This window comes from Populus euphratica, unplaced genomic scaffold, assembly GCF_000495115.2.
Source record: "Populus euphratica unplaced genomic scaffold, PopEup_1.0 scaffold1234.1, whole genome shotgun sequence".
Lineage (NCBI taxonomy): Eukaryota > Viridiplantae > Streptophyta > Magnoliopsida > Malpighiales > Salicaceae > Populus > Populus euphratica.
Window position 1 is genome coordinate 22,198 of NW_011501094.1, and position 15,796 is coordinate 37,993.

Consider the following 15,796-nt stretch of genomic DNA (forward strand, 5'->3'; position numbering starts at 1 on the left):
CTCCCTGTGGTTCGACCCCGGTCTTGTCGGGTTATTTATTACTTCGACACTCCTGCACTTGGGAGAAGACATCAACTTTTTCGTCGTGTCAGACAGCTGCCTAGAGGGAAAGGAAAAGGGGACTAGAAAATGTGAGAGGAAGAAGAAGAAGGAGAAGCAGTAGGAGAGGAGAACGAATACTATCTAACCTTCCTCAAGCTTAGTTAGATTCGAAAGGTATGGGTCATGAAACTCCCTCCCTCTTCTCCTTAAGACCCAAAATCAAAAATGAAGAAGAAGACCATAAAAAAATTAACTTAGGACCTAAGCTAGCTGTGAAGGAAACTAAAATTAACCAAGAGGATAAGGAAACAGAAAAGAAATGAGACTAATTCCTAGAACATCTAACAAAGAAAAATGAATAAAATTGAAATAACAAATTATGGTAGAGGGTTGTCCTTAACTATGAAGTTGGCCAGCATGCATGTGTGTTCTGTTGGAATTTATTAAAGGATTATGTGTTGAAATTAATGGTTTCAATATATATGTCCTGCTGGAAATTGTTGAAAGAGTATAAGCTGAAATTAATGGTTTTAATGTGTGTGTGTGTGTGTTCTACTAGAACTTAGTGACAGTTGATATGGTGGGATTGTTACAGCATGTGTGTTGTGTCTCATGCCAAAATAGGTGTTATGCAGCAAATTTATGATTCGTTGTCGAAACTGTGTTAGCTGCAGCGAATTAACATTTGCTGCCAAAATTGAGTTGTTTGTAGCGAATTAGCATTCGCTGATGAATTGTGTGTTCTGCAGCGAAGTTGTGATTCACTACTAAAAATGTGTCATCTATAGTGAATTAACATTTGTTGCTAAATTGGGTGTTCTGCAGTGAAATTATGCTTTACTGCCAAAATTGAGTTGTCTGCAGCGAATTAGCATTCGCTGTCGAATTGTGTGTTCTGCAGCGAAATTATGCTTCGCTGCCAAAACTATGTCAGCTGCGGTGAATTAGCATTTGCTATAGAATTGGGTGTTTTGTAGTAAAATTATGATTCGCTGCTGATTGATACTTAAAAGTGTATTTTTATCAAGGTCTTATATCATCATTTTGCACTTGAAGTATCAATAATTCCTTAACTAAAGCATGTTTTATAATAATATATGTAATAATATAGGATACCTTTAATTTATGATAAATGTTCATTTTAAATGCAGGCCTATCACATAAATGAAAGGATTGATTGATGAATTTAAGAGCTGAAATTGAAAAGACAAAGAGATGGCCAAACTTAGAAAAGAGATGTCGGTGTAGTTTAAATCGGAACACTGTTCAGTAATTGGATCATATCTAGAGCTGTAGATCTCAGATTTAGGTCTACTTTATATGGATGAAAATGTAAGACATAGGCCTACAACTTTCATATAGAGCCCAAGATTTAAAAAGGTCATTTTCAAGTTCAAATTGGAGCAACAACAAAGAATTTTGAATCTGTCCTCCAGCCCGAGCACTGTTTAGTATTTTGGCCATATCTAGAGTTCTAAAAGTCAAAATGATCTGAATTTTTTACACAAAAAAGCTGAGATAATTTTCTACAACTTTCATGTTTCAAGTGGTTCCAATTTTGACATTATCAATAACGTTTTGGGCACACAAAAAAAGATAAAGATTGTCATCAAGTCAAAAGTTGGTCACCTACTCATCAATTAGTCATCAAATCAATAGTTTCCAATTTTGGCCTATAAAAGGAGGCATTTGCCATGCATTTGGACATCTTGGTCTCCAAATCAAGATCATGTTCTAGCTTTCTCTCTTTGTATTTTTAGTAATGTTTATGCTTTGCTTTCATTAATATCAAGATTATGCCTTTCATTTCCTTTCATTTACTTAGTTAACTTTTATCTTATTTATGTTCTTATTTTGTTGATTTATTTTTATTTCTTTCATTATGTTTAGTTAAGTTTATTATATTAAGGTGAAAAGGTTACACTAATAGTGTAAGAATAAGTATAGTGTAAACTTAATATGGACTTTAATGTTTGATACTAACATGTTTTGTATTTGTTGTCTTGTTCACTCTTTAATACTTTGCTTGTTAAATGACTAATCTTGATTTATGGTGTATAACACTTGGTACAACAAATGCTTGGCACTTTCATACCCCATACTATATGGTATAACCGACACTTGAGCTATAAAAGAAACTTGATTTGTTGTTAACATAAGTTATAATCATGAATGCTTGACGAGATTTACAAGTATTAGCATTAATCGAATAAGATGACTAATATAATCATGTTAACAATCTATAATCTGATTGGAACCTTCTTTGTGTGTGGTTTTCAATTGAATAATAAGAGTTTATACTATACTTGTTTGACATACCATTCATGAATCCTCTAACATTGACATTTGTTATTATCACTGTTTAATCCTTACATTAATATTCCATCTCCAAGTTTTCATCATCTTCTTCTCTTTCTCTTTTTTTATTATTATTACTACTACTAGTATTATTATTGTTATTTTTATTATTATTGTTGTTGTTGTTGTTGTTATTATTATTGTTATTGTTGTTGTTATTGTTATTATTGCTATTATTGCTATTGTTGTTGTTTATAATTTGTACAATTAACCTCCTTGTGGTTCGACCTCGGTCTTGCCGGGTTATTTATTACTTTAACACTCCTGCACTTGGGGAGAAGATATCAATCTTTTCATCGTGTCAGCTGCCAACATTGTATCGGCTGCAGCGAATTAGCATTTGCTATCGAATTGTGTGTTCTGCAGTGAAATTGTGCTTCGCTATCGAAACTGTATTGGCTGCAGCGAATTAACATTTACTACCGAATTGAGTGTTCTTTAGCGAAATTGTGATTTGCTGCCAACACTGTGCCGGTGTAGCAAATTAACATTCGCTGTCGAAACTGAGTTGTCTGCAGCGAAATTATGATTCGCTGTTGAAAATGTGTTGTCTGCAGCGAAATTGTGATTTGCTGCCGAAAATGTGTTGTCTGCAGCGAATTAACATTAGCTGCCGAATTGGGTGTTCTGTAGTGAAATTGTGCTTCGCTACCGAAACTAAGTTGTCTGCAGCCAATCAACATTCACTGTTGAATTGTGTGTTCTGCAGTGAAAGTGTGACTCGTTGCTGAAACTGTGTCGTCTATAGCAAATTAACATTCTTTGCCAAATGACGTGTTCTGCAGTGAATTTGTGATTTGCTGCTGAAACTGTGTCGGCTGCAGCAAATTAACATTTGCTATCGAAATTGAGTTGGCTGCAACGAACCAGTTTTCGCTGCCAAATTGACAGCCTGCAGTGAACTAGTTTTCATTGTAAATTTCTACAATATGCCTCCTAGGCTGAAATGACTTATGCTAGTAACAATTTCATGATATGATTATGTAAAATGTGAAACACTTAAATGTGAACATATGAACTCTTGAAATAAGTGTGGTGACAAATGTGATTCAAAAATACACATGTACTGATTTGTGATAATTGATGTTTTAGGTGGCACGGTCAAGATTGGACCATCATCAAGAGAAGAACAATCCGCAGGTGGAACAACACATGTGTCAGTTATTTTTTTAATAATATTATATTTATTAAAATATGAAATTGTCTTTTAATGTACTTGATTATATATAAAAAAAACCTCCAAAAAAATAGTTTAGTAAATTTAGCTTTTAAGAATACTTTAGTTATTTTATTGTTTTGAAAAAAATAAAAAGACTAAAAAATCTATGTTAACAAATTTATTTAATTTTTTTAAATAATTAAATTATTTTCCTATGCTAAAAAATTCGAGGAGACCGATGTACCACCAAACAATTTATAATACTAATTGAACTTTATAAAAAGATTAGGCTGCTCCTTAATTTTCGCTAAAAGTGAAAGGTAAAAAAATTATTACACGCTGTAAAAATCCATGTGTACAACCACGGTGCGATGAATCTTGTTCCATATCAAAACATTCACCTCTTTTGGTGTTTTTCTAATTTAATAAAACATAAATTTTATTAGAAGAAAAACGGAAAGTAAATCTTAAACTTTGTTGTTTTTAGATTATTGTTCGTGTGGTGGTCTAGAAAAAAGAAGGGGAAAATGTTAGATTAACCCCCCAGCTATTTATCATTTCATGATTGAGCACCCCGCAACCAATTTTACTATTTGGGTTCTCTCGTATCCTTAATTTTCCTCCGTTTTGATCTAAATTCTTAGGGACCCAATTGATAAAAACAAGTACTTTTTAGAGATTTTATATAGTTTAGGAGATTTTATATAGCAAGATATTTAAATATGAAGTGTTTTGTGATGGGCAACATTTTTTATTTTTTATATTAATATATGAAAATAATTAATACATGCATGTTTTTTTTTACTTTTAAAATATACTGTACGTAGATGAAAACAAAAAATGACTTACAAAGGACGACGTACAAAACGAAAAGAAAAAAGAAAAAGAAATAATTTCCCCAAAATTCGAACAGGGACACAAGCCAGAGAAAAAAGGGAGAGAGAGCTGAAAATTCCAATCACGATTTGGTCCTCTTTCTACCACCATCTCCCAACTGCCTCCCGTCCTCCCCATTTCTCTCTCCCGTCCTCATTTGTTTCACATTTTAGATTTTATTTATACAAAGTAATTGATCAGTGGCCTTTTTCTCTCCACCTCCGTGCCTCCATGATCTTCCTTGTCATTTAGCCGCTCTCCGTCTCCCCTCCGTCGGCTCTCTCTCAGATCTATAAAGAAAAATTCAAAATCTCCGCAGATCCACCAGCACGAAAAAAACTTATCCAAATTGATGGACGATTTTCCAGGTCTGTTAGCTCGCGACTTCGGGTACAAACCCCAAGGCAAATCGGCACCCATGGCTCCACCTCGGAACACAAACATTGATAATACCAATTTTAACCTTGGATCCGGTGGCTCCGTTCACATCAGATCCCCCTTCTCCAACAAATCCGCTCCTATTTTCGACGATCACGTCGGCACCGACAGTCTCTTGTTCAACAACGCCTTCGATGGCCCGCTGAAGTATTCAGAATCACGTGGCGGAGCTTCCACTACTACATCGTCATTTGATTATGATTCCATTTTCAAGGATCAGAATTCCAAATCGGCGTCGCTGCCGGTTTTTGATAAGCCTGTTTATGATGAAGATATTTTTGATGGATTGCCTGGGTTGAAGAATTCGTCTACTGATGGTGATTCTGCATCGGCTCCCAAGTTTGATAATGTGTTTGCTTCAGTCAGTTCACCACCGAAGCAGCATCGAAGGCCGCCTGCGAGAGAGAGTTCCCCGTTTGATGATCTGTTGGGGAACTTAGGCAAAAAGGAGACGGAATCGAAGACAGAAAGTCGTAAAGTGGAAAAGAATTCGACGGCTTTTGATGATTTACTTCCTGGTTTTGGTGGCAGTAGCTCCCCTAGTGTTAACCGGTACTGATTTTATCATTACTGTTGTTGTCGCTGCGGTTTTTGTATTTTGACAAGAGTGATTGCTAAATTAGCTTATATTATGTAGATTGGCATCGCTGTTTGAATTTGCATATTAGGTGATTTGCATAGTTATTGGGTGACAGAGAACTGTGGTTTTGCATTTCTTGAGTTGGAACAATACTGTTGGGAATTCGATGTGATGTTATGCCATGCCTTGATGCATTTTACAATCATGATGTGGTGGGGCTGCTTCAAGACACTCAAGACTTTTAAATGAAACTGTGTGTGGACTATATCAAGTTTTTCGTTTAGCAATTACGTAAAGAATTGGTTCAAATTTTTATCCAGCATGGTTGTCTTAGAAATAAGTAGTATTCAACTTTCATTCTATGCTTGTAAGGTTGAGCTGATTGTGGAGAAGTTATGATAATGTGCTAATGTTCTAAGAAGCTGAGTTGCCAACCAAAGTCATTGCAGTCTTATTCCTTTTTATATGCTTGCATTCACCAAGTTTCATCGTGGAAGCAAAATATTGGCTCAAATCAACTTCAAAGCTATGGGAATTTGGTGGAAAAGCATTTTGGTTGGGACAAAGGGAAAAAACAAGAAGAAAAATTGAGAATTGGCTAGTTTTACAATAGCATCCGTTAGCATTTCATTAGACTATAACTAGTTGTAGAGTGAATATGTGATGACATAACTAATACATGATGCATTTGCTAGTATGTTGAGTTTGGAGGCAAAATTAGGTTTTGGGGATGGTTTCATTCCTCCCCCTTTACCATCTTGGTAGTAACTGAATACAAAGGCATGCTGTGGTACTAGGCCCAAATTATCTTTTCACTTGCACTGTGGCTGGAAGTATCAGGAGTGCTTGTTGTTTTAACTCCCCCACCCCCCACCCTGGTGCGCCTATGATATGGAACCATGAAATGTTGCCTTTGGTTTTAAGTTTCTCTTTTAGGAGGTTTTTGTTAGCAGGCTTGCCATCCTTTTATTCAGTGATTTAAACGAGTCAGATTACATATATGCAAAGAAACAAGATATTGGTTAGATGTCTGTATTATGTTTCCAAATGTGCCCTTTTTTTTGGAGAGTAATCATGCTTGCAAAATGAAAAGAAACAATGTGTTTTTTATGCAGCATTAGACCCCATGTCTTCACTTTTGTTTCATCCTACTGTTGTCATCATTCCTTTTCCTTTTGTTTCTGAACCTATGGAGTCTAGCCATAGCTTAGACCACTTCAGGGAAAGAACTACTGATGTTGGTAGTGAATCATGTTTAGTTAGAAAATTTTTATCCATATTTTATGTTGATTAATTTGAGACATATCTGTTTCTGTTTATTTGTTTGTGTTATAAATATTAGTTGATTAATATTTTAGCACCATACTATTTTTTCACAGGTCAACTTCCGAGTCTGGTCAGTTCCAAAAGCCATCTTCAAATTCAGCCAGGCCAGTTCCTGGTGTGATGGAAGATCCCTTTGTAGTCCTAGAGTCAACTTCAACCCCTCCAACTTCATCATCGGGGTTGTTCACAGACCCATTGGAAGAAATTAGTAAAATCAGTAACACTGGAAACACTAAGATTGATAGTTCATCTGTAAATATGGCAGTATTTGATGACCTAGATCACTTTGATGATCTTGGGAAATCTGTGCCTCCTGAGATCAACAAGGGAGGGGAGAATAAGAGCCCTTTAAGAACAAGATCAAGATCAAGCTCAGGTGGTGCATATTCCTCTGTGAGTAAAGAATCAGTTAACAAATATCCCTTGGAGAATGCTGTGGGCCACTCACAGAAGAAGACACCAGATGATTATCAGGAATCTCATGAAGCCATATTTGATATGCCTGCTGCTTCAACAGATTTTCATAGATCTTTTGGTCAAAATGTCTCTCCTCCTTCATATGTGGATATCAATGCTAATGAGATAAATTCCTCTCCCAGATCTGAAGAGGTCTCTGAATCATCTGATGATGTATGGCTTACTGTGTCAGAAATCCCTCTTTTTACTCAACCCACAAGTGCACTACCGCCTTCAAGACCCCCACCTCCGAGACCACCAAGAATATCAAAGTCAGAGTTTGGCTCTTTTTCTTCCACAAACTCTAGAAAGAAGTTCAATGAGTATCCTTCTTTCCAAAATTCCACTTCATACTCTCAAAATACTAGACCAGACCATGCTTCGAGGAATTCAGTGACTTCTCAAATTGATGAACTTGAGGATTTTGTAACAGCAAGGACTCAAAATAATGTTAATGAATTTGCAGACATTCCACCTGGTGATGATGCAGATAAAACTTCCTCTTCTGCTGCTTCTGCTGCTATGAAGGAGGCCGTGGATAAAGCAGAGGCTAAATTCCGCCAAATGAGGGAGAGGGAATATCTAAAGGCTGCTAGAAACAAAGAAGCTGGTCAGCTGGATAAAGATATGCAAGATGCTCAGCAGAGAGAATTAAAGGAAAGACATGAGAGATTTGATCGTGAGAGACAACAGAGGGAAAAGGAGGAGGAAGAGAGAGAGCAGAGAAGATTTGAGAAAGAGAGGGAGAGGGCTCGTGAAATTGAGAGGGAAAGGGAGGAAAAAGAAAGAGAGCAAAGGAGGCTTGAAAGAGAGAGGGAGCGAGCAAGGGAGATTGAGAGAGAAAGGGAAAAGGGCAGACAAGCAGTGGAAAGGGCTACTAGAGAGGCACGTGAAAGAGCAGCTACCGAAGCTCGGCTGAAAGCTGAAAGGTCTGCTGTGGAAAAAATATCTGCCGGGGCTCGAGAAAGAGCAGAAAGGGCTGCTGTGCAGAGAGCACATGCCGAAGCACGTGAAAGGGCAGCAGCAGAGGCAAAAGAAAGGGCAGAAAGGGCTGCTGCAGAAGCCCGGGAAAGGGCAAATGCTGAAGTTAGGGAGAGGGAAGCCCGGGAAAGAGCTGCTGTTGCAAGGGCTGAAGCTGATGCTCGATTTAGAGCAGAACGAGCTGCTGTAGAAAGAGCTGCTGCAGAGGCTCCCGGGCTCGATTTAGAGCAGAACGAGCTGCTGTAGAAAGAGCTGCTGCAGAGGCTCGAGAGAGGGCCGCCGCCGCCGCTGCTGCCAGGGCAAATCAACAAAAGAGTGAAAATGATCTCGAATCATTCTTCAGTACTCGAACAACCAGTGCACAAAGACCTAGGACAAACACTTCGGTAGGACCAAAAGCTTTCATTCATTCACTGACTTGTTGTGGTATCAGTGGGTTAATTTTCTGAACCTATATTACAGGATCCTTTCTCTGACAGCCAGAACAAGGGAGGGCCTGAACCAGTTAGAAGGACATCTGTTGGGGCTACGTCTAGCGTGAGAAAAACATCTTCAACAACAAATGTTGTCGATGATTTAACTTCGATTTTTGGAGGTAGTTATGCTGCCCATGAGAATGTTTATTCATGATAAGATGATTCTCTTTAGTTGTGAATTGGCTGAACTACTTCTGCTTTGTAAAGGAGGTACTGGATCATCTGGAGAGTTCCAAGAGGTTGAAGGGGAAACTGAAGAAAGGCGAAAAGCCCGAATGGAACGCCACCAGAGGACTCAGGAGCGGGCTGTATGTTTTGCATGACATGATTTTATTGACAGTTTTGAGAGTTACATCAGATGCTTGTTTATTACTGCACATTAGTTCCACAGATTTTAATCACTGAGCCTATATGTTCAGGCAAAAGCACTGGCCGAGAAGAATCAACGTGACCTTCAAGCTCAGAGAGATCAAGCAGAGAGACATGTAAGTGGCCCAGCCTTTTAGCATTGTCTCTATTCCTATTGTCTTAATCTTTGCTGAAAACTGGGGATTTGGGGGGGGGGGGGGGGGGGTTGGATTTGGAGTTTAATGACTTTTCCTTTAGAGTCAATACTGTTTTTGCTCATGCTATATGCAGCAGCATTAAGGCTTTTATTTGGCTTGAGTGGGATTTTCATAGACATAACCATGTCAAACTGTGGTAATGTTTTGGTTTAACTACTATGGGCTGGCTGTTAGTAGGCTCTAACTATCTATAAGTTATCTTTTGAAAGCAAAATTACAACAAAAGTCAGTCATGATATATCCAAAATGGTTGGTGGTTAGTAGCTAAACATATCTTGTTGAATGTACATTGACCCATATAATTGAGTCAAAAGAGGGTTGTTGTTATTGTGAACTGCTTAAGATTGTGATTATGCTGGACTTGGGTGTCATACGGAGGCTCTGGCCTTGGACAACATTGGTAGCCAGAAGTGATTATGAGAATGATGTTTTACTCCCAACTATAGTCCATTGATGGTTCTCAAATCCAGAAGTGAACCAAGCTGAATCCAGTTCCACTGTATCAGTTGGTTCTTCATTTATGTCAATGGTAAATACAAGTTTCAGCCCACCAAACAAGTTTATGTCTTCTTGGAATTTGATTGTAACAGTTTTCATTTCTTAGAGAGTTAACAGACAGTATGTTGTTGATTGAAGCCTAGCTTCTTTTTTTCTTCCATTCCTTCCAGTATTCAAGAGAGTGAAAAATGTTTCAAGTTGCATCTTGTTCTTCTTTCTTTTCTCATTGCTTTTATTGTTAGATGTCTGATACTGTTTTACGTTGATTTCAGAGGATTGCTGAAACATTGGATGTTGAGATCAAGCGTTGGGCTGCAGGAAAAGAGGGGAATCTCCGTGCACTGCTATCAACACTACAATATGTGCGTTTGTTTTTTGGATCCTATATGATCACATCCAGCATAATTCTTATGTGGAGAATAATTTATGGATTACCTTTGCTAAGTGGGTTTTTCCATATCCTTTATTGATATCTTTTGTCCCAAAAAAAAAAAAAGCATACCCGGTATCTCGTGCATCAATATTAAACAGATTTAATTTTTTGGCTACTGCAATTTATCGCATGGTAGTATTATTCAACATCTAGCTGTCCATTGTCTTTTTATCTTAGAACTTATTTGAACCTTTAGGCTCTTGAAGTAATAAATAATAGTCCTTGTAGATTTGTGGAGCACCTCATTTCTGGTGAGTTTGCCAGTGTTTCCTAAAATTATTTTCCATCTTATTGAAACTGAAACCTTGAAAGAGCTTATGAACACGAAATCTTCTCATCCACGAGGATTCCTTTTTCTTTGCTTCCTTTCCTTTCCTTTATCTGTCAATTAAGATGACAGATCTGGCTGCTCCCCCAGTTCACTTCTTTCTTTACAATGCACATGCTACTTTCAGGTGCTGAGTTTTATCCTAGATGCACCTTTGATTTTGTCAAAATAAGAAAACTGATTTGTATATGTTGTTTCTCTTTGGTTAATTTGTGAATTAAAAAAGATGAAGGTAAGACCGTAATGTAGCCTTGAAGATCCTAGGTTGAGCTCTTCCATAAAACTTGTTATGAGTTCCGAACGTCAGAATAATTATGTTTAGCTGTATGTGATCATCACTTCTGTGATCTTTAGCTGTTGGTTAATTATAGCACTTTCTTTATTGTTGGTCATTGTAAAGTTAAATATTGTTTTCATCTCTGTTTCTAAAATAGTTTGTGCAATGATCAGGTGCTATGGCCTGAATGTGGATGGCAGCCTGTTTCCTTGACCGATTTGATCACTGGCGCAGCAGTTAAGAAAGCATATAGAAAAGCAACCTTATGCATTCATCCTGATAAAGTGCAACAAAAAGGAGCCAATCTTCAACAAAAATACGTTGCTGAGAAAGTGTTTGACTTGCTTAAGGTATTTCTTCAATCTCTGTGTGGCAAAGGAAAAGCATTGCGGGTCTCTCTCTGTGATGTGTGAAAATACTTGTATTGGCCTCTCAATCTCATTGCCTTGCTCTCATCATGAGTTTCTTCTGTTAAAATAGGAAGCATGGAACAAGTTCAATTCAGAAGAGCTTTTCTGAAACCCTGTGATTAATATTCTGCTCCGAGTACTCGATCTGGACAGAAGTGGAAATGCTCAACTCTTATGGCAGATGTGTTTTTACTCTTACATCCGCAGCAGTTGTCGATTTGATTGATACTTGAGAACATAAAGCTGATGGGAGAGGGAAGCTTGGGAGGTTTCTTTTAAATGGTTGAGATGCGCACCGGCCCTCCCTTGATTCAGGCTGCTGTAAATCATGTTCAAGCTGACACAGCACCTGAAAGTTAGGATGCTTCTTCATGTAGGGTTGTCGGCCTTCGACACGACTGTCGAATTTAGTTGCCAAAGCCTATTTTGCGTGGGATGGAAGTGGTCTTTTTGTGTTAATTCTTTTTTACAATCATATTTTTTTTTATGGGTTACCCGTTTAGTGGTAGAGCGTGATATATTGAGTGATGCCATATATGTTAATCGATATCAAACGACGATATATTGGCTTTGTATGATTATTTTTGATCCAATAACTCAGCCCTACATTTCACACTTTTATTTTATGCATGCAACCCCGCCCCCCCGTTTCTCTTTGCTTTCCTTTCCTTTCTTCATGTACTGTAAGATTTAAAACTTCTTTCAGTAGCTTTCCAGGTAATAATACACAAGCCACATCTCTGAGAAAGCCAAATGCAATAGCTCCAAAGCAAAATCAACACCGCCATTGTCCATGATGTTTTGTCAAACAAGCAAGAACGCGCTGTATGCATCAACTAGACATCTTCCTGTGATTATTACAAAAGAAAAAAGAAAAAACAAACTATATAACCACCTCAAAGGTGCTGCAATCCTGACAAACAATAAATAATGCAGTTAAACCAAATCTAGTTTCAATGCGAAACTTTGGTTTCAATCTACAGCCACGGTCAAGATGTTCCTCGTGGGCTCCTCCCAGTCGGATCTGCAACACGTCCAGATTAATCTGAAACAACAAACCAGAGTCCAGGCATATCAGTAATGGCGTGACAGGTAATATCAGTCGCAAGTTCCTAAACAAACAAATAAGGCAGGAAAGAGTTGAGAAATATGGTAGTAAGAACACAGTCGGTGGCAAAGCCAGGAATTTTTCCCAGGAGAGTCGATTAATAACCATCAGTTGTTTGAAAAGTTACATCTTAAAATGCGTATAATAAAAGTATTTAAATAATGAAAAATACAGTAGAGGCAGTGAACGATATTTTTTTCATAGTTGTCCGTAATGGCTTCTCATTTTTTTCATGCTTATATATTAACATGACATGTATACATAAATGAACAAACTAGCAGAGTACAAAATACAAGGAATTAGACAAGCAAGAATGTGTGAATCGTGTTTTGCTCGGTCAAATCTAAAAATACTGAAAGGAAAAGGGCTACAAGAGAATTGCATGCTCAGTGCGAAAAAGAGCAAGAAACTTGGGAATTGATGAGAAAATGGTTGGGCACTAGAACAATATAATAAGAGAAGGAATTCTATCAACACTACCTGATAGAAAAGTTCCACTTTTATTTTAGTAAGTCCCTTTATAGGACAAAGTTCTTAAAAAACACACTAAGTAAAAAAAACACTGAACTAATTCTTTAGAAAAAAGCGCGCATGACAGAGAGAAGTAAATTTTGTGGGATCATTTTAAGTTTTTTAATATTTTTAGTGAAATCAAGTTAGAAATGATACCATGTAACTCGTTATACTCTTAACCAAAATTTACTACCCTTAATATATTTTCCCCTCAATTTAGACAATAATAATTCACTTAAATAGCCTCATCTCAACTACTTGTAAACTATGCAACCTTTGATTAAGTTAATGCATTGTATGTTTGGTTGTGGACCTCCTTTCCCAAAAAGAAAAAAAAAGAAAATGCATACCACAGTGTACTAAAAGGAAAGAAATGGGAAGAGTGGGTTTGTGAATGGGATGTTTGAGACACTGAGATGGAAAGAAAAGTTTGTTGAGGCTGGAATGATACCAAAACCAGTAAAAGTAAAATACAAAGAAGTTTGGAGTAGGTAAAATCATCCAACATCAGATGGCTAAAAATTTGGGAATTCAATTTTTAACTTCTGCACGGAAGGCAATAAGGGAGTTTGTCAAAAATTTGCTCTAGAGAACGCTCAAGTCATACTTAAAATGAGGTACAATTGCAGTAAACTATATGCCAACTTTTTAAGTGTAATTGCATGGTAATTTATTACATGCCAAAAAAAAATCAGTGAAGTTGAGATGGAAAACCTCATCGCCTTTATTGAGTTTAAGTTCACAGAGAGTGCAATATATGTGCTGATGGTTCTCTTGCAACTTTCCTTGCTTACATATGGGACACCAGATCTCCTTGGCCACCTAGCATCAATGTCAGAAAGCTTTATAAACTCCATTTCTTTTAGGTTAGCATGAAAGCAGCAGCAAAAAAAGCTTTATTGATCACAACTGCATTTTCTGTTATGCCCAGTGGCACAAGAGAAGAAAAATAATTTCTAGCAAGAAGGATTCCACAGTCCTAATCTTAATTTCCAACAAGAATATAGATGAATAACACCAGGAGAAGTCAGAGAGGATAAGAAGATATACTTCATACACAAAGCAGAAAGCCTAGGGCTTCTCAATCTCCACATTCTGTCACGCTATCTGTCCTCTGGTTTTACTTAACCACTATTGCATTTGGCATAAGAACAAGCAACAGTTCTATCAATCTTTGGGATTTTAATTGGCTCCTTGAATCTCAAGCGAACTAAGTTGACTCAATCAAATAGTCTTTTTTAGTTTCATCGACTTGGTTAACCATTCTAGCAAGCTCTAACAGGTTGTATTTATTTGGTAATGTTCCCAAGGCTGGGATGGGATACACTAGCTGGGATGTGGAAAATAACATCTAGTGGGCTTAAACCACAAGTTTGTTTGCATGCACTAATATTTTACCCAAAATTGTGGGCATGAAATGCATCTAAATGGCATTATAATTGAGACTAGTAGAAAATCAAACCTACAAATGCTAATGTCAGCTACAAGGATGAGTATTCTGTGCATCTACGAGCATATCAGAGATATAGCCAAGACTTGATAAGACAAATATCTGCAAGCTATCATACCTCCTTATCACTCAATTGCATGTGCTCATAAACAGCATGAGCCAAGTAATCATCTTCTTTGTCTTCCCAGGTTTCAATATAGTTTATTGGTTCTGCATGGAGTTAGAGTAAGCAATTAAGCTCAAAAAACATGATTCAATTGATTAGAACCTCCTTAGCACATAAACAGACATAAAAACATGGGCAAATGCAACACTGAAGGTATGCAAAATTCAGATTGGCAATTAAGTTGACAATCAAATACACTCCCCGCGTGTGTTTTCAGGCGATAGATTAGAAAAACAAGTTGAAAAACATAAAAATGAAGAAAGTGCAATAACAACTGCAAGCAATTAACTTTGCATTTACATTCAAGTTGTATATATGCTGACAACAGAACCTGGGCGTACCCACTCCTATATATATAAGCAGGACAAGATTTATTTGTTTTTTTTTTAATTTCCTCTAGAAACTAGTAATTTTTGTAAGAGAAACACACTAACCTTCTCTAGTTGTCTCATCCCTAAGATCTTCATAGAAGATCTTTTGCATTTCTAACAAAATCTCTTCACACTCGCCTTGATAAGCATCATGAAGACCATCATATTCCCACAACATATCATCATTCGCCTCAAGGGCACGAGTTGGAATTTTCAACTGTAACGACGACGACGACGACGAATTCTGAATTTTTTCCAGTTCATCAGACACTATGTCCTGGAGAGCATACTTGATAATGTCCTAAACTCAAAAACAGGAAACAGGGGATAAAAATCAAGAATCTCATGAGATAAAAAAAGCAACAAAGAAGAAGGGGTAAAAGAAAGAGAAGATGACCTTATTATCTAAAGATTTAGCATTGGGCACCCTCATTTTCCAGAGCAATCGGGTCCTGTCCTCACGCACTCTTTTGTAACAGTTTTCCCTCAGCTGACAATCAAAAATTTTAGTTTATTTATTTAGACAAGTCTAAAAACTCAAAGCATTCATTCTAGAACAAGAAAAAAACCAACCTTGTTTTTCCAAGAGGGGTAACCGTTGAAAATTGATTGGGTTTTAAGAGACTGTCGTTTCGATGTTGAGGCTGAGCCATTTTCCGTTCTGTCTTCCATTCTTGCTTGCGAGCTTTCTCCGACAAGTTGCTATGAAGCACCACCCCAGAGAATGGAAAGATTGCACCGCAATCAGAAGAGCAGGTGATGGGTGATGGTGCCTTCTGCTTGGCGGGAGTTGGGTTGGGTTGGGCTGGTCTGGGCTTATCACTGGAACCCAGTTATCACTTAGTTTTTTCAGCCCTTAAACTTGACAGGTTCTATCTTTTTCGGCCCTCAAAAATATTAATTGGGCCGGCCTAAAATCGGCCCATTTGATTCCTGGTCTAAAACCCCTAGATGACAGCGTAGCATGATGAAGATATATGGTAA

The 15,796-nt window shown here is 37.4% G+C and overlaps 2 protein-coding genes across 3 annotated transcripts; one reads left to right on the forward strand and one right to left on the reverse strand.

Annotated features, from left to right (window-relative positions):
* Positions 1-4,443: 4,443 nt before the first annotated feature.
* LOC105117234 (auxilin-related protein 1-like) lies at positions 4,444-11,820 on the forward strand. 2 transcript variants are annotated; one of them, XM_011014818.1, is made up of 9 exons: positions 4,444-5,425; positions 6,833-8,423; positions 8,480-8,602; positions 8,679-8,811; positions 8,900-9,000; positions 9,112-9,177; positions 10,029-10,118; positions 10,968-11,144; positions 11,275-11,820. In XM_011014818.1, the coding sequence occupies exons 1-9, from the start codon at positions 4,788-4,790 to the stop codon at positions 11,311-11,313; spliced, it is 2,958 nt and encodes a 985-aa protein (XP_011013120.1). In that variant the 5' UTR covers positions 4,444-4,787; the 3' UTR covers positions 11,314-11,820. The 2 variants fall into 2 exon arrangements, with proteins under 2 accessions (XP_011013120.1, XP_011013121.1); XM_011014819.1 differs by having other exon boundaries at positions 6,833-8,382; positions 8,439-8,602.
* Positions 11,821-12,028: 208 nt separating this feature from the next.
* Positions 12,029-15,573, reverse strand: LOC105117233 (RPA-interacting protein B-like). The gene is made up of 6 exons (XM_011014817.1): positions 15,386-15,573; positions 15,210-15,302; positions 14,876-15,113; positions 14,394-14,485; positions 13,540-13,647; positions 12,029-12,249 (listed from the first exon to the last, which is right to left on the reverse strand). Exons 1-6 carry the CDS (start codon positions 15,482-15,484, stop codon positions 12,088-12,090), a joined length of 792 nt encoding a protein of 263 aa, XP_011013119.1. The 5' UTR covers positions 15,485-15,573; the 3' UTR covers positions 12,029-12,087.
* Between the last annotated feature and the right edge of the window lie 223 nt (positions 15,574-15,796).

Bases quoted from the DNA above. Each gene is read 5' to 3' on its own strand.
- LOC105117234 (XM_011014818.1), top strand. From the start codon at position 4,788: ATGGACGATTTTCCAGGTCTGTTAGCTCGCGACTTCGGGTACAAACCC. The intron at 5,426-6,832 runs GTACTGATTTTA...ATTTTTTCACAG, and splicing joins AGCTCCCCTAGTGTTAACCG to GTCAACTTCCGAGTCTGGTC. The intron at 9,178-10,028 runs GTAAGTGGCCCA...CGTTGATTTCAG, and splicing joins GAGATCAAGCAGAGAGACAT to AGGATTGCTGAAACATTGGA.
- LOC105117233 (XM_011014817.1), bottom strand. From the start codon at position 15,484: ATGGAAGACAGAACGGAAAATGGCTCAGCCTCAACATCGAAACGACAG. The intron at 13,648-14,393 runs GTATGATAGCTT...CATTGATGCTAG, and splicing joins TGCAATTGAGTGATAAGGAG to GTGGCCAAGGAGATCTGGTG. The intron at 12,250-13,539 runs GTTTTCCATCTC...TTGTTGTTTCAG, and splicing joins AACTCAATAAAGGCGATGAG to ATTAATCTGGACGTGTTGCA.